The sequence below is a fragment of the Harmonia axyridis genome, chromosome 6 (assembly GCF_914767665.1).
Source record: "Harmonia axyridis chromosome 6, icHarAxyr1.1, whole genome shotgun sequence".
Classification (NCBI taxonomy): domain Eukaryota; kingdom Metazoa; phylum Arthropoda; class Insecta; order Coleoptera; family Coccinellidae; genus Harmonia; species Harmonia axyridis.
In genome coordinates, this window is record NC_059506.1 from 3,142,088 (window position 1) to 3,165,886 (window position 23,799).

At 38.0% G+C, this 23,799-nt stretch overlaps 1 protein-coding gene across 8 annotated transcripts in view; it reads left to right on the forward strand.

The window, feature by feature from the left end:
• LOC123682594 (protein piccolo-like) overlaps window positions 1-23,591 on the forward strand; it is a 79,718-nt gene extending 56,127 nt beyond the window's left edge. For 4 of the 8 annotated variants that reach the window (XM_045621316.1, XM_045621314.1, XM_045621317.1 and 1 more), the window contains exons 2-12: window positions 1-90; window positions 9,175-9,423; window positions 9,479-9,769; window positions 9,826-10,028; window positions 12,829-13,105; window positions 13,627-13,997; window positions 16,389-16,606; window positions 17,238-17,387; window positions 19,302-19,361; window positions 20,262-20,402; window positions 20,559-23,591. In XM_045621316.1, the coding sequence (XP_045477272.1) occupies window positions 9,181-9,423; window positions 9,479-9,769; window positions 9,826-10,028; window positions 12,829-13,105; window positions 13,627-13,997; window positions 16,389-16,606; window positions 17,238-17,387; window positions 19,302-19,361; window positions 20,262-20,402; window positions 20,559-23,524 (4,920 nt within the window). In that variant the 5' untranslated portion in view covers window positions 1-90; window positions 9,175-9,180 and the 3' untranslated portion in view covers window positions 23,525-23,591. Of the gene's footprint in view, window positions 91-9,174; window positions 9,424-9,478; window positions 9,770-9,825; window positions 10,029-12,828; window positions 13,106-13,626; window positions 13,998-16,388; window positions 16,607-17,237; window positions 17,388-18,504; window positions 18,634-19,301; window positions 19,362-20,261; window positions 20,403-20,558 lie in introns of all 8 variants that reach the window. The other 4 variants (XM_045621318.1, XM_045621320.1, XM_045621319.1 and 1 more) reach the window with 4 other exon arrangements.
• Window positions 23,592-23,799: the final 208 nt, after the last annotated feature.

Genomic DNA, 23,799 nt, shown 5'->3' on the forward strand with positions numbered 1-23,799 from the left:
TCAGCTGCAGTTCAGGCTCCCAGTACCGCTTTTGGAGAAAACAATTCTGCTATTTTAGAAACTTGATTAGAAGAAGAGTTAAGCAAATTTGTAAGTATTTGAAGATATTTAACTAGAAATACAATAGCAATATTGTTCATATCAAATAGAGCATTCGAAATTTGATGCATAGAAGAACTGAATCATACTGATCTTAACAGAATTAGATATCTATGTTTCAATCAAAATTTCAATGTATGTATTCACTTGTTTTTAAACAGACTCTCATTTATTATTCGTATAGAATATTTAATGAACATTCTAAATTTAATATCAACATATTCGATATTCTACAATTCAGAAACCATTTGGAACTGAATTAGAAAATGTTTTTTTCTGCTATAAATCTCGGCTTGCAAAATTGATGGATTAGCTAAAATTCTTTTTCAACATTTTTGTTGCGACACCTAACTAGGATATTATTATTATTACCAATTCGCATATTTGCGGCTGTATATCCTCTATAACTTCATGAATTCCATATTCAAGTTCTAAAATCGACTGTGGACCATTGACATAGGCCTTATATTTTGCGTGACCCCAAAGAGAAAAGTCTAGAGGTGTTAAAACACAAAATCTTGATGGCCAATTCTGAGCCCCAAATGCGACAATTCTGCTTATCAACTTAGCCATCGAGATGAAAATGGGCCTCATCAATGAAAATGATTTTGATGCATTTCAAGGACCCAATCAGCGATGATACGACGTTGCTGGTGATCGACCGACTTGAGTTCTTGTGTTAACTGAACTTAAGAAGTATTAAAAAGCCCTTGCTTAAAGGAATAACTAAACTAAGTCTTCATGCAAAATCAGCAAAATACGGTGAACATCGAATTTGGGACACCCTGTCGATGCATTTTATTGTTCAATGACTCCATAGCTTGGCTGTTTATGGTGTCATCCTGTGAGGACAGAGTGTCGATGTTGGTCGAGTTCTTCTTCAGCAAAAGAAAGCAGTGAGGGCCATTTTCGGAATGAGGAGTACAGACAGCTGTAGAGAGGTTTTCAAAAATGAAAGGATTTTGACCATACCAGGAGCTTTCATACTAGCATGTGTTAATTACGTTCATCAAAATCAGAACAAATTCCCTAAGAACGCCTCTTTTCATGAATACAACACAAGAGACAAAAATCACTATTCCATTCCATCATGAAGAATTAAGAAAACCCAACAAGGCCCCAATCACACTTGTCTGAAATTGTACAACAGACTACCAGAAGAAACCGAGTTCGGTTGCTTTCAGTAGGATAGTAAAATGTCACCTCTTAGAAAAAACGATCTATAGGTTGAGCGAGTTTTTGGATGGATGATATATGTTTTTTTTAAGTACCTATGTTTTACTTGATATTGTTTATGTCCCATATACATAATAATTGTTTTCAGTCTACGAGTGTTTTTATATGAGTATTTATGTGTTATATTGTACTTTTATATATAGTCCAATAGACAAAGCAAAAAAAGTGGGGTCTACTGGCAAAAATTCCGAACCTAATGAAACTTCTACAGGTAGTTCAGGGGTGCTGTAGATGACTCTGTCAAGGCCCGTGAAAGATACTATCATTGTGATGGATCACTTTTCAATATTGCTCAAAGGATAAGCCACAAAATCCAGTGACCCGCTTACGTGAAACACCCTGTACAATAGGCATCGTAGACCCTGTTACCATAGGTTATTTGCAATTATCTGGATATCCTCTACCCGCAGTACGCTTAACTTTGGAACACTCTGTATAAAGGTAAACAGTATTTTGTTGAATGAACATTCAAATGATGGCAAGTACTCGTAAGTGCTTTCTCGAATTTTTTCTTTATTTCAAATTATTTATCGAGTCTGACTCATAGCGTTTAGTTAATCTTGATGTGGATTTCATGTAACAAAATAAACGGAGTAAACAAATTAGTTTACAATTCGATGAAAACTTTCAAGTGTTGATTCAATACCAATATTGTACAAGTTATATGTATTGACCCTCCAAATGGGAATATCCAAGTTTTTGTTGAGCACATTAAACACCGTACAGACCTACATCTGCCAACCTGTTACCAAGATTCACGATTTTGATGTGTTCATGTTAATAAATTACCAGACTAACTTTCACGTAATTGATGTTCTCGGTAGAAGAAGCAGTTTTTTTATTCTTCTGAGAAATAAGGGTATTATGGTGTATATCATGTGAAGATACGAATTCATTTTAGGTACATGTGAACAAGTTTTATGGTTACAAGTGCATTGCGAGTTGTTTACCTTAATTTTCTGCATTTCGATTAAATTTGTTTGTTTGATTTTATCACTTCTTCGCTTCGACTGACGAAGGAACAAAAATGATGTTTGATCACTTATTCTCTTGAAGTATTTTCACTGATTCATCTAGATCAGGTTCGAAGGACCAAAAATTTCATGATCCGGCTCGAAGAACCAAAAAATGTTTGATTTTACACTTTTTTGCTTCGGCTGACGAAGGACCAAAATTGATGTTTGATCACTTTTTTGCTCGAAGTATTTTCACTGATTCATCCGGATCCGTCTCGAAGGACCATAAAATGAAATGGAAGAATAAACGATTCAATAACGCACTGAAATTGTTAAAATTCACAACCAAAATGTTGAAAAATTTGCAAGCCCAGTTCTCAAAACTAAAGCACTTTTGGGTCGTCGTGAAGGACCTTCTCGGCAAGCAAAAGTGGATTTAGTGAAAAATTTGAGCTATTGTGACATATAAGTTATGTAAATAATTAAAACCGTGAGACTTAGGACCAGTATCTTAAAAGAAAAAAGTCTCATTTTCCGTGAGAAGTTTCCTTCACAAATGAAACGTTTGTCATAAACAAATTGTGAGGTTAGAAAAAGGTTTAAAGTGTTCTTCCTCATAAAGTCCCTTTAGGGCAAGGCAGGGATTCTTTTCTTCACGCATGTTCTATGACTACAAAACATAACCTCATTCTGTTGTGTCATTTCCATCACATGTTTTCCTCTACCACACAAACTTTTTTGTTGGAATAATCTTATTTGAAATTAAGGGCCTTCATTTCCTTTCACTTTAAACACAAAATGTCCATTCAATTTCAATTTCAATTCAACAAAATTTCAATTTTTTTGAAATATTACCAAATGCAAACAATAAATTACTAGTTCTCAGAGAAGCCAACCCTAGGAAATTTAACATTCACTAATAAAAGAAACCTTTCTCTAAATGACGGTTGGAAGTCAAGAAACCGGAGCCACTTTCAAGCTCCAATAAAGGTGACTTTCTAATGAAACGATCCTTATCAAGGGGAGTCTTTTCGGATGGATTATGAAACTGGTCCTTAAGTCTTAAGGCTTTTAAAATTCAGTTAACACAAGAACTCAAATCAATCGATCATCAGCAACGTCGTATCTTTGCTGATTTGACCCTTGAAAATTATTTTCATCGAAAAAACATCTTCAGTGATAAGGCCCATTTTATCCTTCAGGCTACATTAATGAGTAGAATTGTCGCATTTGGGGCTCGGAAAATTCAAGAAAGATTGTCGAGAAGTCTCTCTATCCTCAACGTGTCACTTTTTGGTGCAGTTTTTGGGCTGATGGTGTGATTGGACTTACTTATTCGTCTTATGTGTCTGGTGGAAGCGTTACAGTGAATGAATTGCACTATCGAGCTTTGATTAATCATTTTTTATCTCCGGAAGATATTGGTGTGGACAATATTTATTTTCAACAAGACGGCACTACGTGCAAAACAAGCAACGCCAACGACCAAATGCAATTTTGTAAGAAAAGTTTCCTGGCCGTGTAATTTCTCGAAGAGATGATCACGATTGACCACTGAGATCTTGTGATTCAACATCTTCAGGCTTTTTTCTTTGGTACCACGTGAAAGAAGAGGTCTATACCAATGATCCACAATCGATTGAAGACAGAATTTTTCAATGAAAGGATATGGTGGTTGATGTCATAACTTCCTCTTGACAAAGAAATAAGCATTCAATGATTTCTCCTAGAATACAACGGGTGTTTTTTTTCGAGGTATATAACTTTAAGTTGGCATTACTGTTCGAGATGGCGACCGATTTAACAGTGATTTATTCTCAGTTTGGTTTGGCAATTCATCATGAATAGACTCACGCCTGAACAACGCTTGCAATTAGTGCAATTTCATTTCGAAAATAATGGTTCTGTGCGGAATACGTATCGCGCACTACGTCCATTTTATTTTGTTTAGCGATGAAGCGCACTCCGGTTGAATGGCTACGTCAACAAACAAAACTGCCGCATTTGGAGTGAAGCTTATCCTCAAGTGTATGTCGAAACACTGTTACATCCAGAAAAAATGACTGTTTGGTGCGCTTTATGGGGTGGTGGAATCATTGGTTCGTACTTCTTCAAAAACGATGATGGCCAGAACGTTACAGTCAATGGTGATCGGTATAGAGCCATGATTACTAACTTTTTCATTCCTGAATTGAACAACCATGATGTCCAGGAGCTGTGGTTTCAACAAGACGGCGCAAAATGTCACACAGCTCGTGCCACAATCGATTTATTGAAAGATACGTTTGATGACAGCCTAATTTCACGTTTTGGACCAGTGAATTGGCCTCCAAGATCTTGTGATTTAACACCGCTAGACTACTTTCTGTGGGACTATGTAAAGTCATTGGTCTATGCGGATAAGCCACAAAGCCTTAACCATTTGGAAGACAACATTCGCCGTGTTATTGCCGATATACGGCCACAAATGTTGGAAAAAGTCATCGAAAATTGGACGTCCAGATTGGACTACATCTGAGTCAGCCGCGGCGGTCATATGCCAGAAATCATATTTGAAATGTAATGCCACAGGATTATCTTGCGGATAAATAAAATTCATGTCAATCGAATAATCCATCGTTATTTTATTGCAATTTAAAGTTTTATAGCTCTAAAAAAACACCCTTTAGTAGTTTTTTTTTTCAAAATCAAAATGAAACCTCTCATTGATAACCCCTGATTTGAAAACTCTTGAATTTTCATTCTCATGACCAAAACCATATATCAAAATCTCCAGATTTTTTTGACCTCGTAACTTACATTCTGAAAGTCCTAGAAACTATTAACACCTAATAAATCATTTCTCTTGCGTCAAAATATCCTTTACCGAATGGAAAGAACGCAAGAGATAAGCATTCGAAACGGGGCGTACAAAGGCAGTAAACACAAGAAAAATCAATTTTAACCCGCGATTAAAATCTGTCGGTTATGTGGGTAGGTAGAGTTTGAACCGGTTATTAACAACAAGCACGGAAAAATGCAGACTACCAAGAAATGATACACGCATCAAGAATTCGTATCAATATTGCTGTTCGCCCGTGGTTAACACCCGCGGAAATGGCTACGCACATTGCATTCCGATGATGCAATGTGGGACACATTCTTATTTTGTGGTGTTCAGCGGAAATTCAATGCATTGGGAGAATGACTTCTTATGACGCCCATTCAATTTTCCCATCTGAATAGATGTGAAAATAGAATTATCGAATGATAATCTGGTTGGTAAGTACCGGGTGTTTTTTAGCTGCATGGGAAGTTAGGGAATAATAAACATAGATAGAGGGTGTATACGCAATTTTTACATGCCCCCAACATGGTTAAATCACGTTGTTGGATTGTGATATATTCTCAAATCCACAATTTTACTATATCGTACAAAATAACAGGTGTTTTTTTCGAGTTATATAACTTTAAGTTGGCATTACTGTTCAAGATGGCTACCGATTTAACAGCTGTCAAGTGAGTTAATCTCAGTTTGGTTTGACAATTCATCATGAATAGACTCACACCTGAACAACGTTTTCAAATAGTGCAATTTTATTTCGAAAATAATGGTTCTGTGCGGAATACGTATCGCGCACTACGTCCATTTCATTTTGTTTAGCGATGAAGCGCACTTCTGGTTGAATGGCTACGTCAACAAACAAAACTGCCGCATTTGGAGTGAAGCTAATCCTCAACTGACTGTTTGGTGCGCTTTATGGGCTGGTGGAATCATTGGTCCGTACTTCTTCAAAAACGATGATGGACAGAACGTTACAGTCAATGGTGATCGGTATAGAGCCATGATTACTAACTTCTTCATTCCTGAATTGAACAAACATGATGTCCAGGAGCTGTGGTTCCAACAAGACGGCGCAACATGTCACACAGCTCGTGCCACAATCGATTTATTGAAAGACACGTTTGGTGACCGCCTAATTTTACGTTTTGGACCTGTGAATTGGCCTCCAAGATCTTGTGATTTAACACCGCTAGACTACTTTCTGTGGGACTATGTAAAGTCATTGGTCTATGCGAATAAACTACAAACCCTTGACCATTTGGAAGACAACATTCGCGTGTTATTGCCGATATACGGCCACAAATGTTGGAAAAAGTCATCGAAAATTGGACGTCCAGATTGGACTACATCCGAGCCAGCCGTGGCGGTCATATGCCAGAAATCATATTTAAAATGTAATGCCACAAGATTATATTGCGGATAAATAAAATTCATGTCAATCGAATAATCCATCGTTGTTTTATTTCAATTTAAAGTTCTATAGCTCTAAAAAAAACACCCTTCACAATATTTTGTCGTACTTACAAACAAAAAAAAACATTGATGAAATCAACACTTTGAAAGCTTCTTTTCCACGACATGTTTTTTTGAACATTTTTTTTTTATACTCCAGCAGTAATCTACCATTATGTGCATGTCCCATCTGCCTTGGTAGCGATCCTCCATAACTTTAATATCTTGGTGAATTCTTTCACCTTGTTCCTCATCTCCTACATTTTCAGGAAAACGGTATAAAGAGTGTATTTCAATACTCATATTGCACCTTGAGGATTTGAAACTATTAAGCATCTTGTTAGTTTTGAGCCTTATGTTTGCCTAGAAAATTTTCTACATCTGCAAAAAATGCTGTCCAAGTTTCTCGTTCAACTGAATTCATTGAATTTATGGAGGCCTTAATTAATTGTCTTATTTATGGGCCGCCAAATATCGCTGCTTTGAGTTTTTCTGAGCTCAACTGATGCATTTTTACCCCTATATATGCAAAATATGATCCATTCTAATCAAGAGCCTTTACAAATTGCTTCATTAAGCTCAATTTCATATGTAACGTAGGAAGTATGATTTTTTTCTTTTACTTAACCGAGTTAGGTTATTAAAAGGATCAGTTCAGGCACCTGATAGGCAATGGTTTCACTATTTATAGATTTACCTGGAATTTACTCAATTACAGACTGACAATGAAACCATTGTACCTAGATTAATTAATATATAATAATTTAAGAACTCTCATTGATGAATATACTGAATGAAACACACATTGGTAGATAAGTTGATGTATCTAAAAAAGTAGAGCTGATAGATAAAAACTTATTGCATGTACAAGCGTCCCAAATATAGTTAAAATCAGCTCTAAAATCCTAGGCACAAAAAAAGATTTTGTTGCCGTTGTTATCATTTGAAGATCTCAAGATCTTAAAGAAACACCCATTGCAATAATACCTCTCAAAATATTGAAGAACTCTACGGTTTTTCTGTAATTCAGCTCTGTTCTCTGCTAGCTAGTTTTCTCTCAGGCAGATCTCTTCATGTGGTTGTCGATGGAGTTTAATCTGACTCTCTAATCATAAATGCTGGTGTTCCGCAGGGATCAATTCTAGCACCAACACTATTTCTACTTCACATCAATGATCTGTTGGGAGCAACTTCATGTCCAGTACACAGTTTTGCGGATGATAGTACCCTCCATACCGCCTTCTCTTCCAGGGCTCTAATACCAGCCCGCCAAATCAGTAACGAACGAGGAAGAAATGTTAATAACATGAATATGGACTTGGCAGTAATTCTTGAACGGGGAGCCAATAACTTGGTGGATTTCAATGCAGACAAAACACAAGCATGTCTTGTCTCTAGAAAGGCCGATCTCAGTATGCCCAACATAAGCTTGTCAGGAGTAACTATACCTTTGAAGTCATCCATCTCGATGCTTGGTATTACTATCTGCTTGGTATTACTATCAACCTTTCTTGGGAAGATCACGTGAGATCAATTGCCAAAAGTGCATCCCAAAAACTTGGTTTTCTGTTTCGTGCTAGGAGCTATTTCACTTCCAGTCAGCTACTTATGATTTATAAGGCACATATCCGACCTGTCCTGGAATACTGTTCCCATGTTTGGAGTGCGGCACCTAAGTGTATTCTGAAACTGCTGGATTCTGTCCAAAAAAGGGCAATTCGTTTCGTCGGTGATGCCTCGCTTACAAACTCGCTCATTACTTTGGAACACCGTAGAAAAGTTAGCGATCTGTCTCTATTTTATAGATATTTTCATGGGCGATGCTCTTCTGAAATATCAACAATCGTTCCTCCTTTGACAGTTTCTTCGAGGTTAACCCGTCAAGTTCAGTCTTCACACCCCTTTGTGGTCGCGTTGGAGGCCTGCAGAACATCTCTTTTCAAAGACTCGTTCATATAATAGTGAATATTCTACAAAGATTTGCTTGTTTTGCTGAATTGGTGAGCTATTCGATTTAAGTTAGTGGCTTATGTTCGAACATATTTTTCTTTCTTTTTTTTATCTTGTTTCTAGTTCAATTACAGAGGGTTAGGTGGAAGAATAGACGTGGGGTCTCGGGACTTTTAGTAGGTTTTATTTTCAAGTTATAATACCTGAGGCAGCGCGAACTGAATGTCGCCCTCAATTCTGTTGCATTTTTTGTAGCATAATTTATTATTATCCAATGAACAGCAAGGCTCTGGAACACATTGCCTAGGGAGGTGTTCCCCGAGGCATATAACCTTCATAAATTCAAAAAAAACACCAATTCCTACCTTCTTTCCCTTGGTTCTCACGATGTTCTCTGAACATTACAAGATATCTCCTTTCGTGGGAACCAGAACATAAAAAAAATTATATCTTAGACTCCAGTCGCCACTGCTCGGATACAATAAATTCCGATGCATTTGCGAACATTACCGTGTTTCAATAAATTGAAAACAATTTCAAACTCAATGGTCATCTGAATAAATATTATGTTGGATAAAGGAAAAATGTCTTTCATACTTATTTCCAATTGTAAGTTTCTATTATAAAAAAAGATCTTGAAGATCTACTAATTTTCAGACAAAAATGGAACCTCCACCATGTATTCAAAACGCCATGATGACCAAAGACAAGAAACCTTTTACATACACACCTGGGGGCTTGAATCTGAACGAAATCAAATCTCCACGTATGGCGAGGAGGATAGAAAGGAACGCTGCCTACGAAGGTGTTGGATCAACCCCGACCCAGCAAAATAGGCCGCAAGTAGCTCCAGGATATTTGCCGCCATCTGCGTTAGCTGCAATGCAACCCCAAATGCACGTGCAGGTGACAAAAATGTAGAATCTCTGGTAGTCTGTATTTCTCAACATATCCATTCCAGGTGTTTCCTTCGGGTCCTCCACCACCTCCGCCTATGAGTAATATGAGGGGAGGAGCACCACCTCCACCACCCCCGATGAGCAACATACCTCCACCCCCTCCACCACCCACTCAACCCTTACCAACACAGAAAGTTAGAACGGCTGATCACCAAACAGTCGAACGTCCAGATATGACCAAAATCATCCCCGAAAACCCAATGGGCTTGCTGAAAAAGACCGGTGGTCCCAAAATTAGAAACACGCTCCTAGATGAAATGTATAGGAACCCAGGAAGTACGGGAGCTCAGCAAGTATGTAGAAAATCGCTTGAAATTATGATCAATTTATAACGAAAACTTTTATTCAGCAACCACAGCCACAACAAGTAAGATCCCCGCAACCACAACAAGTGAGAACTCCGCCGCAAGTATGGTCTCCACAACCGCAACAAGTAAGGTCTCCTCCAATTGATAACGCACCATATCAACCACAAATGGCTCAGAGAAGTATACCAGAACCACCACAACAAGCTTGGTCTCCTCCTATAGTAGAAAGGAAGGAATCACCAAAGTGAGTTAAAATCCTTTGAAACTATCCATTTCTCATAAGAATCACAAATATGCATATAGTGTGTCACAGCTGGCTCCATGTTTCAAAAAATTGTGGTGGCAAAAAGGCGGTTACAGAGAGGTGTGGTTGATCTCTTTCAAAGTCCTCATCATGTCATGGTTGAGAGAGCACCAAGTTCCTTTTGTCGTATCTTTTTTTGAAAAGGATCATTCGTAACCTGAACCTTCTAAACGCGGTAGATCGGTAGATGTAGAATTGAGGTAGGTCTCATTGCACAGCGAACTTATGATCTATTGTGCTCCCATTAGAGCTGATCTCGCCAAAAGTCTTCGTACTCTACAGTTCGCTCTCCAGTTCCAGAGTTCTGATAAACTCTTGTTTCTAGGATGGCTTCAAGGATCTTACTTACTCACCTCAACAAGTCTCTTGGCCAAAGCATTTTTTTTCTTGGAGCAACGATGGTGAGGATTTTCGTCAACAGGTGATCTGGATTTTCTTCTTCCTCCTCGCACAATCTGCTCTCGTCGTTTTCTGATAGACTCATCTTCATGAGGTGGCAATGCCCTGTGAGAAGGTGCAGTATATCCATATACTTCTTGGATCTCGCAGTGTCAAAGTTTCGAAGAGACCTTTTGGAATGATCCAAACCATGAAGATTCCTCCAGAATCTTTCGTTTCTTTTTACTTTTCCTGAGACTCTTTTTTTTAGGACATTTACCTATATTTTACGCCAATGAAAGGAGTGCTGCTCTTCTGGCCAGCGTTCAGGCCTCTTTATTTCCTTTAATTTCCCCCTCTTAATAAACCTAGACTAAACAGACCTTGTTATTTTTCTTGTCTATTTCCTAGAGTTTTGTTCGGCACTCAATAGTTAGAATCGATTAAATATCCTGTATAATCCATCGTAGTGAGTGTTCTGAACGGAAAACATTTCATCATGTGTGCAAAACCTCAGAAGAACTGATTATGGTATGAATGGGAAAAGAAAGTGTCTTTCACCTCCAGAAAACATTACTAGACTGATGTTTTACTTTTAGATTTTCAGGCTCTGTAGTGTGTTGGATTTGGCTAACATACCTCAATATTAGTTCATTACCGAGCATGATTGTTCAGGAATTGTCTCCAATATCTGGGGTTGCCAGGAGATCTTTCAACAACTCTTTCAACTACGATTTGCTGGACGAGCGATGAAGCTAACTTCTATCGCTAGGGGCGTATTAATAAGCAAAATGACCTATATTGGACAACAGATTATCATCAAGAGTTTCACCATGGACCCTCTTGATAGTCCCAATGTCATAGTTTGCTGTACTGCCTCGACTATATGTATCTTTGGGACTTAGAGTGAGATCAGTACTGTAACACGCTAGAGAATCTTTTTACCTAAAAAACAACAAGGAAATCAGAGAGAGCATTATTCCAGTAAGATGGTGTTTAAGAATACACATTATATCATTCATTCGTTTTCCTCCAGGAGATAGAATAGAATAGAATAGAATAGAAATTTATTAATTGTAAAAATGCTACAAATATAACAAGTTGATATATACTACAGCAAAGTACAACAAGTCAAGAAGAAAGCATGATTCTCACAGCTCCGGTTGATAATTTCTACACCATGTATGAAATTCAGCCAAATTATAGGGTTCGCTGTTTATAATGAATCTTTTCAATATTCTCTTGAAACGTTTAAGTTTTCTGGATTTCAGCATATCTGAAGGAAGTGAGTTCAATAGCTTGATACACATGAAATGCACACCCTTTTGTGATAATGTAAGGGAGTGAAGCGGATAATGATAAGGGTAGAGTCGTCGGGTGTTATTTTGATTTTCAAACTCCTCAAAGAATTTGGGATGATCCAGAATGAAACATATGCACTTGTACACATACATTCCAGGCAATGTCATTAGCCCTGCCTCCTTAAAGTGCCCTCTGCAGGATTCTCGAAAACCAAGCCCCAGCAGTACCCGTAGTGCTTGCTTTTGAGCAATGAATATTCTATCGATCAGTGATGAGCCTCCCCAGAAAATTATTCCATACGTGAGAAGCGATTCGATTTGGGAGCAGTATATTATTCTCAGGATGTTGGCATCAATTTGAAATTTCAGAACCCTCAAGCTGTAAATAGAGGAGTTCAACTTCTTAATTAAAATGCGACTGTGTTCTTTCCATTTGAGGTTCTCATCAAGATGTATACCCAGAAATCTTGTGGTATTCTCCAACATTACAGTCTGCCCTCTGCACTCAAAGCTGTTTGGGAAAAGTAAATTATTTCTATCTGTACGGAAGGCTACACACTCCGTCTTAGTCATGTTCAGCTGCAAACTATTCTGTTCACACCACTTCTTCGTCTGAGTTAAAGCGTTCTGTGCTCCATAAATGAGGTTACTGATTTTATGTGATCTAATCATTATGTTTGTGTCGTCAGCATACAATACTGATTCCCAAGAGTGCTCCCTGAGGACCTCTGGCAAGTCATTTATGTAAAGGACGAAAAGAAGCGGTCCAAGAATACTTCCCTGAGGTACGCCTCTCGCTATCTTCTTCACAGTGGAGTTGTATTCCCTACCATCCATACATATAGCAACCTGTTGCGTTCTATTCTGCAAATAGTTAAGGATGAGATGTTTCTTGGTCAGCCAATATCCTTGCATATTTTATACCACTACACTTTTGAAAGGCCCCTTTGAATGTGGGAGCTAGCCAGGACACCCCTACATGGTCATTCTTTACATTTATGTTCTCAATTATAATGACTCTTATTGGTAACTCGGTATTTTGCATTTAATTGAATTTTCAGAAATACAAATCAACAACCTGTTTTCCCGCAACAACCCGAAAGAAATGTGAACGTAGGTTGCATCTATATCCCACCAATCAAGGCTCAACAGAATAAGAATCTGACAAATGCTCCCCCATCTCCTCAATCTCCTAAAGTACAGACTTCCGGTACTCCTACTTTGAAGGAAGCTCCGAAGCCCTGGCAACAAAAACAGCAAGTTAGACAGGAGGAAGCCCCACAATGGGCCAAAAAGGAGCCACCAAGTTACCCCACCACTCCTATGTCTCCAGAACAGGTAATCTCAAAGATGGCTATGAAGTGTTGACCAATGGTCGGTTGTTCTGTAGGGAAAAACTCTACTACTACTCTACGCATCTCGGACTAGGAAAGTAGTACTTTTCCGAATTCATTTGCGTGAGCAAATTTACACTTTTCCACACCCTGTGCGGATACATGTACAGGGTGATTCACTTATCTTGGTAACTCCAATTTTCTAGAAAATGGCCGAATTATAATATAATAATGTATAAAACGCTACAGAAGGCTCGTTCTAACACTCGTTCGTTCGAGAACTCGCCAATTGGTGAATCGTTTTTGAATTTTGAACTGGTGGAAGAATATCAATGTCTTCTGCACTTGTACTCGTATTATAAATAACTACTAGTGTTTAGGACGATCGACCAACCATACGCTATGTAGCATGTATGTAACACTGTAACGAAGTCTACACAGAACTTCTATTTCCAACAATCTCTAAGCGGTCTAAACGGAGAATCATTAACCAACAAACTTCAAAACAATTTTATATTATTCCAGCATACCCCTCAAAGTGCCCCAAGTCAACAACAACAACGCCCCAGGTGGCCTCAGAGTAATTCAGCAGCTCCAAACGTTCAACAGCAAAGAAATCCAGAGCCAAGAACTTCCCAACCTCAACCTCAACAATACCAGCATGTAGGTCCTGAAGAAGGTTCAGTCTATACTCAAAGAGTTCTGCAACCCTTGATTGATCCAAGTAGTCATCCCAACGCCGTCTTTGTTACTCAGCCAATTGTCCTTCAACATCCTGGAGCTAATTACGGTCCTCCTGTCATAAACAGAAAGGAAACTATACCTGTTAAACTAGAGGCAGGTGCGAGAACCATACCTATCCAGATTGAAGGCAGGGAAACTCCTACTCAAAACAGGTAAAGCGATAAGTAAACACAAACAGTAATTATATGAAAAAGAATACTCAAAGTAGATGAAGGGTTTTGCAATGAGAAGTTTCATTTTTTAACAGCCCGCTATCTGATATGGGTTGCTCACACTTTTACAGCTGTTATCTTTTGAAATTTGACAAGTAAAACTACACTGCGCAAAAAAATTAACGCACATTCTGAAAATCTCAATTTTAATGAAAGTTAACTCTACATTGATTTTATAACTTATTTCTTATGTTCTCTCGGGAAGGTTTTGAACGAAACAAGACACATTAAATGGAAGAAAAATTCAGGATTTCACCGAATCTTATGTGAAAGAAGAGAAATAAACAATTTTCAAAATCCTGGAATGCTGATAAGTCATTTAATACTTGGTATTTCCACCCCTTGCGTTAATTACAGCTCGGCAACGACGGTTCATACTCAAAATGAGTGATCTTAAAATGTTCTGATCTAATCCTTCCCAAATTTCTCTGAATTGTATTCCTAAGTCATTAAGAGTAGCTGGATGATTTTCTGAACTTCTCAGCCTTCTATTGAGGTTGTCCCAAACCTGCTCAATCGGATTGAGATCTGGACTTCTTGCTGGCCATTCCATTCGAGAGACTTCAACCTCTTCATGGTACTTCTGAACGATGCGCGCACGATGGGGTCTGGCATTATCGTCCATAAAAATGAAATTTTCACCAATGTATGGGGCAAATGGCACTACATGCTCTTCAAGAATGTTCCTTATATACCTATCAGCATTCATAGCTCCATTACCAACGACTACTAAGTCTGTGCGAGCAGTCAAAGATATTCCACCACATACCATAATCGATCCTCCCCGAAACCAGTAGTATTCAGGAAATTGCACTGAGCATATCTTTCATGTGGACGTCTGTATACAATGGAACGTCGATCACAATGGTAGAGGTAGAATCTAGACTCATCTGTGAAGAGAACACTTTCCCAATGGATATGCTCTCTCGCAAAATCCAAACGCGCCCTTCGATGGGCTGGGGTAAGAGCTGGGCCTCTTGCCGCGACACGAGGCCTTGAATCATATTCTCTGAGGCGATTTCTTATTGTCTGAGTGCTAATTTGCACCCCAAGAGTTTGCTCAAGCTGATTTTGAAGGAGGCAAGCGGTTGCAAACCGTTGTCTCAACGAAGAAACTTTCAAGTGACGTTGTTACCCGTGGTCTACCCTGTCCTGGTCTTCGGACATTCATACCTGTCTCCCTGAATCGCTGCAACATTCTGGACACACTTGTATGGGAAACTCCGAACCTTTCTGCAATTCTTGTGTATGTCCACCCTTCTTCTCGCAAAACTACCGCTTGGGCACATTCCTCTTGGGTCAAATTGCGTGTTTCGCGTTGCATAGCAATCGAGTGTAGAAAATCAAACGAAAGAAAAACTATTGATCACTAGAATTGATCGAGAACAACTGATTTCAGAATGGAGCCAATACATTCAAAATCTGATAATCTCATCTTTTTTTATTCCTGCTGGGAAAAAACATCTGTATTGAATAAAAACATTGAAAGTGGACAACATATGCATGCATAATTCTGATAAAAATAATTATCATTGAGAACACCTTCAGTTGTAGAATAAATCTGAGATTTCCATAATGTGCGTTAATTTTTTTGCGCAGTGTATTACTAAACAACGCATTGAAATTGTTAAAATTCTCTATAAAAATGGCGAAACGGTCACAGTTCAGGAAACTAATGCACTTTTGGGTAGTCTTGAAGCACCTTTTCGGTCGGCAATATTGGAACTGTTGGAAACATTTGATCTGTTAGTGATGTCAAGAAACAAAACCGTTTTTGTTACTCAGAGAATATTGCTTGCTGTGATTAATGATTTTTTATGGCCGGAATTGAAAGATATTTTTGTGGACGACGTTTATTTTCAACAAGGTGCCATACAAGCAATGGAAAATTCGCAATTTTTCAAAATAATTTTCCTGGCCGTGTTATTTCTTGAAGAGGTGATCATAATTGGCCAACGAGATCTTGTGATTTAACACGTTTAGAATTTTTTCATTGGTTGATTCGTTGATTTTTCCTATTTTTTTTATATATATTTCGGCATCGACTGCTAGTGCTAGGGCATTAGCCGAACTCTTTTATTAATATCAAAATGAAAGCTTTTATTGAGAAACCCTTTACCCATAATGGAAAAAAAAATTCTTGTTGATAGGGGCAACATAATCATAGAAAATTCGAGCAGAATATCGAAAACATTATTGAGATGAGCACGTTCATTCATGCACAGTTCTGCACCCTTGAACCCCACATATATGCCATTATGGCATATACAATAATGTGGTCTCCAAGGGCGCAATTGGGAAGTAGTGTTTTTCTAATTTTTTTTTTCGAAGAAGTTTAAGCCGTCAGCAGAGTTGGTCCAGTAACCCCAGCCAGTCGGGATCATTCAGGGTGATCCAGAAAATAACCGGCACCGATGGAGACGAGGAAGACCACTTCAACGGGGCTACAGAACATGCAGCACGTTATCCTCAACAATATCCCGCTGAACAAATGCGGAAAATGCAGCTCAACGACTCCGATCAGCAACTGCTCAACAGATTCAAACAAGGTAAATGGTGCTCCGATAGTAAACGAACCCTTCATAGTAGATGGGCACCCCTGATTCAATATCAGTTTCTTATGCAAACTCATGGGGAAATCTAAAGCCGATTTGACCAAATTGGAACATTTTGAATTTTTCTAAATTCCTTTCAAGGCTATCCCAGTTTCTGCAGCAGCTTTTGATGCTGATGATCTCATTATAGCAGCTCTAGCTGCTGATGCAATAACAACATCAATAAAACGAGAGCTACAGCAAAGACTGTAATAATAATTGCAGCAACAGCTGTAGCAGTTGTTGTTACTGTAGCAATAACAACAGCGATATAAACAAGAGCAGCAACAGCCAAAGCTACTACAAGAATTGCGGCAACAGCTGTAGCAACTATTACTGCTTCAGCAATAACAACAGCAATGAAAACGAAAGCAGCAAAAGCTGCAATAACAATTGCTGCAACAGCTGTGACAACTGTTGTTGCTGCAGCAATAAAAACGAGAGCAGTAGCAACTGTAACTGCTGCAGCAACCCGGATGATCTTGACCTTATATTTCCCCATAAAGATTTACATGGGTTTGCACCAGAAACTGACGTTGAACCAGTGCTGCTAATCGACAATTCATGTCTTGATATTTTTGTGTAGCCGAAAATAGTCAGTATCATCAGTATCATTACAAAACAAGGGAGATGACGAAGCCGAATTTGGTTGTAGAAATGTTTTTTGACGAGGAGAACCCACGGTATAGAGGAGGACATATTCCTTCCAGAGTATTCAGGATCTTAGATCAAAGCGGTAATTTTTTCTCTATTTCCTGGTGGTGGAAGGTACAGGGGATTTTAACAAAAAATAACAAAGGTGTCTCGAAAGAGTATATACGTTAAAAAACAATTTAAAAAAAAAGATATAATAAATTGTCGAAAAAATGTTGATTACGAAAGTACACTATTTCAGAAATTATTTCTTCAATAATATGTCTACTCTTGCTTTCACGGCACTCAAGTAATTAATTTGAGATTTCAACTGAACAATGTTATCAATCAATTAGTGGTCGAGGATGCACAAAAAATTCTCCTACCAATAATTAACTCTTAAGACGAAAGAATACCGCAGAATATTTTTCGAAAAATGATTTTGCATTGTTTCGATGATGCCATAGTTAAAAGTTTTATTGTACAGATTATTACCAAAGAAATGCGGAAATTTTTAGGGGTATATCTTTGTGAGAAATTGAAGGGAACCTCTCAAACAAAAGCTCTTGAGACTTTCCTTGAACAGCTACACACGTTTCCAAAAATGAAAAAAAAATTTTTCTTGAAATTGCAGCAAAGTTAAAGAAATGACATTTTTTTTGGCATGTTTCATCATTTTTTCAATGAAAAAGCTACCTATGAATATTTTTTTTAAATTATTGTGATCTTCAAAAGAAGTGAAACATGAAACCCCTATTGAATATTTCACCAGAACTTTTTAACGAATCAATTGCTCAATTTGAAAATATATGTATTTTGAAAATAACGATTAAATAACAATTTTATCAACTCTTGTGTCCGTTAAAGCAATTTTTCTCTTATAAAAAATAAAATACCACATTGTGTATGAACGGATCTTCTCTAAATGGAATAGAAAAAATCTGGAAGGTGGCTAACACATTTTTTAATTGGTAGAACATGATCAAAAAATACACCAAAATAATAATTAATAAATTGTAATGGGAACTCTCTGGAGTATTCAGATCCAGTGAGATTTCGCCTATTTCTGGAATAATTCATATATAATTTTGAAAAAGTCTCAAGACTTTAAAAAAATTTATATATATTTTTCTACACATTTCTCTCTTTTTTATTCTTCATTTATCATTATAATGTCGGATGAAAATATTCTGAATCAGTTTGAATTGGGCATTCCTCAGATGTGGACACAGAAAAATATCTACACGGTGAATCAACTGAGCCGCGTTACAAAGGTGGTACTATTCCTTCCAAGGCTTTTAGACTACTACGAAATATGACTGATGAACCAAATCAGAGCTTAAAAAACGGTACTGGGTTTGCTGCATGATCATTACTCAATATGTTTAACCACTTTGATAACTTCAGTGACGTAAATGTGAAAAAAAGAATAGGACTGGAAAAGAATAACAGAAACATTATTTACCTACACTTTATGTATATGCAATCATTACAACAAAACACTTTATTTAACGTGATTTGACGAGTTATTCGGTTCAAATAATAATGGATTACCCCTATATATTTCCATCGAATCATTCTTCATTAAAAAATGAGTTTCATCTTTCATATTAATTTCCACAATTTTCGTCAATATTACTGAATAAACGACAAATCGAATGAAAATAAGACATAGGTGCTTGAAAACTCTGTTTCATTCTGTGTCGTTGGCAATATGGATTTTCATGAAAATTTCAGTTTGATGTACAGGGTATTATGTATTTCTCATAATATATAACACCCTGTGCAGTTATTCGTGAAATACACTGTAGATAAGCGCAAGTAATCAATTGAACCAGTTACTCATCAAATCACTATTCAAACGCCGTTTCCCCCACTCCAGCTCTATTATTTTATAAAATCATCTTTCATTTAACACTTTTTCTGTCAGTCTTATTCACTTAATTTCATTAAGGAAATACCGGTGTTTCAAACAATTTCTGGCATTTTCATTCTATAAATTTCTTATATTTTACAGTTCCGAATGATGATGGTCATAATAAACCCCAAGTGAGGACTATTCCAATACAAATAGAAGGTCAGTACATTGAAAGGAATGAATTGAAGATTTAAATCTTCCATTTCAATATACCATAATGAGAATCTTTAATTTAATGAGAATCGAAAATTAATCTATCACATGAATATATTTAGAAAAATAATACTATAAAAACATACTACGTGACATAGAAACCCCAACATCCAGTGATTATTTATTTTCAAAAACTTAGTGGTCCCCGCCAAATACACCATCCATCTCTGTAGGATAGCGTGGTGGCTTTGCTGTAGAACAGTTGAGTTAAAGACATTCAAGAAAAAGTGGAACCTCATTCAATTTCATATCTTAGGAGTCCCCAAAACCCAACTTTTCAACAGAATAATGCCCAACCACATGTGGCAAGAGTAAAGTTGAACTACTTTCAGCATGCCTAAATTAATTTACTACAATTGTCATCCAACTCTGGATTTGGCCTCATTTAAACACTTGTGGCACATGATCGGTAGAAGACTCGACAATTGACCACAGTTTAAACTCTGGCTGCACACCAACACGATATTGAGGAAGCCTGCAGTGAAATACCCCAGGAGAATATTGATCACGATCAGAAGTAGGCCTAGACATGTTTTGTTTCTTTCAGAATTGTGATTTTACTTTTTTTCTTATGGGTCTATAAGTTAACCTCAACCTCAACACCATGGCTCATCAATACATTATTAGGCATACACTATTTATCTTCAAGAGATTGATTTGAAATTTAATATTGTATTCATTTGCCTACTACGACCCTTATAATATTTGTAAACATTTTTACTAGATGTTCTGGTTTTTATGTGACTAAGTTTAATATTAGTCAGGTAATCTTTAAGATTTAAGTTAGAAAGATATTCGTATCCACTCCTATCACTAAGAAAAAATAAATATCCCATTGAATTGTAGGAAATGGAGGACCAAAGACACCAAACTACGTACCACCAAGTCAGCAAGTTCCCGCAGAGGAACCGAAGAAGTACACGGGAAGTTCAATTCCTTCGAGATCTTTCAGGATGCTGCAAGCCATGACTGCACCTGATTCTTGCGGTTAGTTTAGGTTCCCTTGAATTTCATTGCGTTCAAACCCTCTTTCACATTAACAACATAAGAAGATGTACATCCTCTGTAAATACATCATTCTTTGTTAGGAAAACAACATCGATTCGATATTATCAAATTCCCAATTTTTCGTTTTATTTCTAGCCAATGTCAAAGAAGCTAACGAAACGAACGAAAACTACGACTTTCCATATCAAGGAAACAATTGGGCTTTTCCCCCCGCTTACGCCATGTACAACCCACAACCCTACTGGCCTCCATATTACTCTCCCACCCCTTACAAACTCCCACACGCCGAGCACAGCAACTCAGATCCGGAATTGAACAGAGCTAGCGCTTGCAAAACACCTCAACCTTATTTCGGTTACCCACCATTCACGCCAACAAGAGAAATCGAGCAAAAATCAAGAACCCCGTCTTCTTTCTCGCGATGTTCCTCCAGTACCGAACTGGAGAATATCAATTGGAGACAAACGCCAGTTCCATTTCCGATGTATCCAAGTCCAACAACACCAGTACCAGGAAGAAGAACTCCAAAGAGAACTTCAACAGACTCAGAAACTGATTCTAAGACGTGTACTCCGGTACCATACTGGTACGGATATCCACCTCCAGAAGGCCACGAAAAAATGGAAAACGCACCACCAGAATGCAACTACAACTACTACCCTCCTTACCCGCCTTTCTACGACCCTTATTTCCCCTATTATTATTACGGGTATCCTCCTCCAATGTTTTCTCCTCTCCCATTCATGCGACCAGGAAGTGAACCAGAAGACCTTAACGGTTACTCCTCAATGGACGAAATGTCCTATTACACCCAGAAAAACAGAAGCCAAGGTGCCACAAATCCTAAGGTTTCAAATAACACGCCAGAAATTGTGGTGACTCCTACCCCTGACAATATACAAAAAGAGCTTTCAAGTTCAGAATCTGACACAGATACTGAAACTAACGATGTTGTACAAGAACCAACTCCAAATTGTGGCAAGCTCCAAACCATCAGATCTGTCAAGGATATCAACGTGTACAAGCAATCAGACGACGAGTCAGAAGTCTCGGAAGCAGAAGATGAGTCGGATGCTTCTTCAAATTCAAGTGTTTACGAAGAAGAAAGAGAAGAAGAAGTCGTACCTCACCAACTGAGTGTCATATTCGAAGTCAGTGAAATGACGGACACTTCCAGACAAGCAAGAGAATCTAGCGTATTTAGCGACTGTACAACTGTTGAAGGAATGAGAAGTGACGATGAGGATGACGAGGATGCCACTGGTAAACAATGGATTTCTGATAACTTAATGGAAATAGCTTCGAGAATACAGAGCAGGATAAATGCTAGGATAGAACTTGACGACTCTGAAGTTTATGCCAGTTTCACGATGAAAACACCGTCCCCAAAAAGAGAAATAGTTTCAAAGCAACATGAAACAACAACGAATGTAGATGAGCAACCCAAAATCAGTACACCAAATATATCTCCAGAAATAGAAGAAGAAGAACATAATGAAGAAAATCACAGTGAAGGCCAAAACAATCATATGGACGTAACGAAATGTGAGGAAGATATAGATGAAGAGAAAGTAGAAAAGCCCAAAGAAAACAATCAAACAAATGGAGATGTAGAAGAAAACATTTCAAAAGAATCTTCTGATAGTGAAGATTGGTGGGGTGTTATAGGAAAAAATGAAGATGATTTCCCTATAAGAAAATCCAATTCGTATTATAGAGATTCAGACAATATTGAACCAGCTGTTGATGAAGTTATTGAGGAACTAGAAACATCTGACGCTAATGCCGAGAAAAGTGATACAACAAATAACTTGGAAGTAACGAACAGTAAAACTGAAGGACCAGAACTAAATGACTACGAAAATGATACCATCAATGAAGAAGAATGCAGAGAATCAACTGTTCCAAAATTAGAAATAACCCCAGACTACTCATATGAAGAAACATTATATCCAGAAGAAATACAAGAAGAAACAAAGGAGGAAATAAAAGAGGAGATTGAAGAAGTGCAAAGTTATGAAGATGAAGTCTTCTATGAGGTAGAACCCAAAGAAACTATAGTCCCGAAGTTCGAGATAACCTCCGCTCACTCTAGCCATAGTAGTGAAAGCTCGAGGAAAGTTTCTTCAAGGGAATCTGACGATTCTTCCGACAGCGAAGAAAGCGATTCCAGTGAAGATGAAGAAACTAAACATGACGTGAACAACAACGAACAAAACGAGGAAGAGGAAACGATTGTTATACCATCGATAAAAGACAGGATAAAAGCATTGCAGGAATGCGTTGCAGTAAAGAAGAAATTCACGAAGATAGAAGAAGAGATAACGATTAGAGTTAAGAGTCAAGTGGAAGCAATTGATAGCGGAGAACCGAACAAGAGCAAGCCGGTATCTGCGAAAAGTAGCGTCAAGTCTTTCGATGAAATATCAGAGGAAGATTCTGGAGTTACAGATCTAAGCAAGCAGTATTCCGACAACGAAGAATTTCCTGAGTTGCGGAAAATGAGTAAATACCAGCGGGCATCCACGCATTCTAGATTGTTCCAGCTGTTGCAAGAAGAATGCGAGAATGAAGAAGAGGAGGTGACTGTGGAAAATAGAAAAACACAGTTGAGCCTACCTTTAAGTACGGACGCTAGTGATAAGTTGGCCGAGGAATTGGTGCACAGTATGTTGAAACAGAAGAAGGGGCAGATTTTCAGGAACATGTCGGTTGAAAAATTGCACGCAGCTGCCAAGAAGGTTCTTCAAGAGGACGGAGACAGCTGTGATACACCATCGGAAGGCTTCAGTGATTACTTGTCGCCTCTAAGAAATGACACGGGTAACTCAACGCCTCAAGAGTTCTACGGCCACTACAATGAATACGTTCAGTATTATGACTCTTGGGCACAGGCAGCAGCTCTCCAAGAGAACGAGATCATCCAGTCCAAAACCTTCAGGATGCTGCAAGATGCTGGACAGAAGACTAACGCTTTTTCTGGCACCCTGGCCAAATGCCCACGTGTTCTGAGCGGCAAAAATGTTCATTCCGATCTGAAGAAGCTGGTGGAGAGTCCCGAAGAAGCTTCCTCTATCGACAATCCCGATCCTAAATCTTGACCAAAACCCACAACGGAAGGTGGAATTTTATTTGATTTCCAATTGGTGGATCCACGATTTCAATGAGGTATCCCAAGATGCGGTTTTTTTCCGATCGTTTCAAACCGCTGAATCGATCGCAGTTTTTTTTTTGTTGCTATAACCGAGCTTTTGCACTTTCGAAAATGATGAAACGATTCTCAACAAGTGTCTATTGTATATTTTATAATAAAAACTATGGGGAAAGTTAATTCTATGAAAACTGATTGGTACAAAAAAAAAATTGACATGGAAGT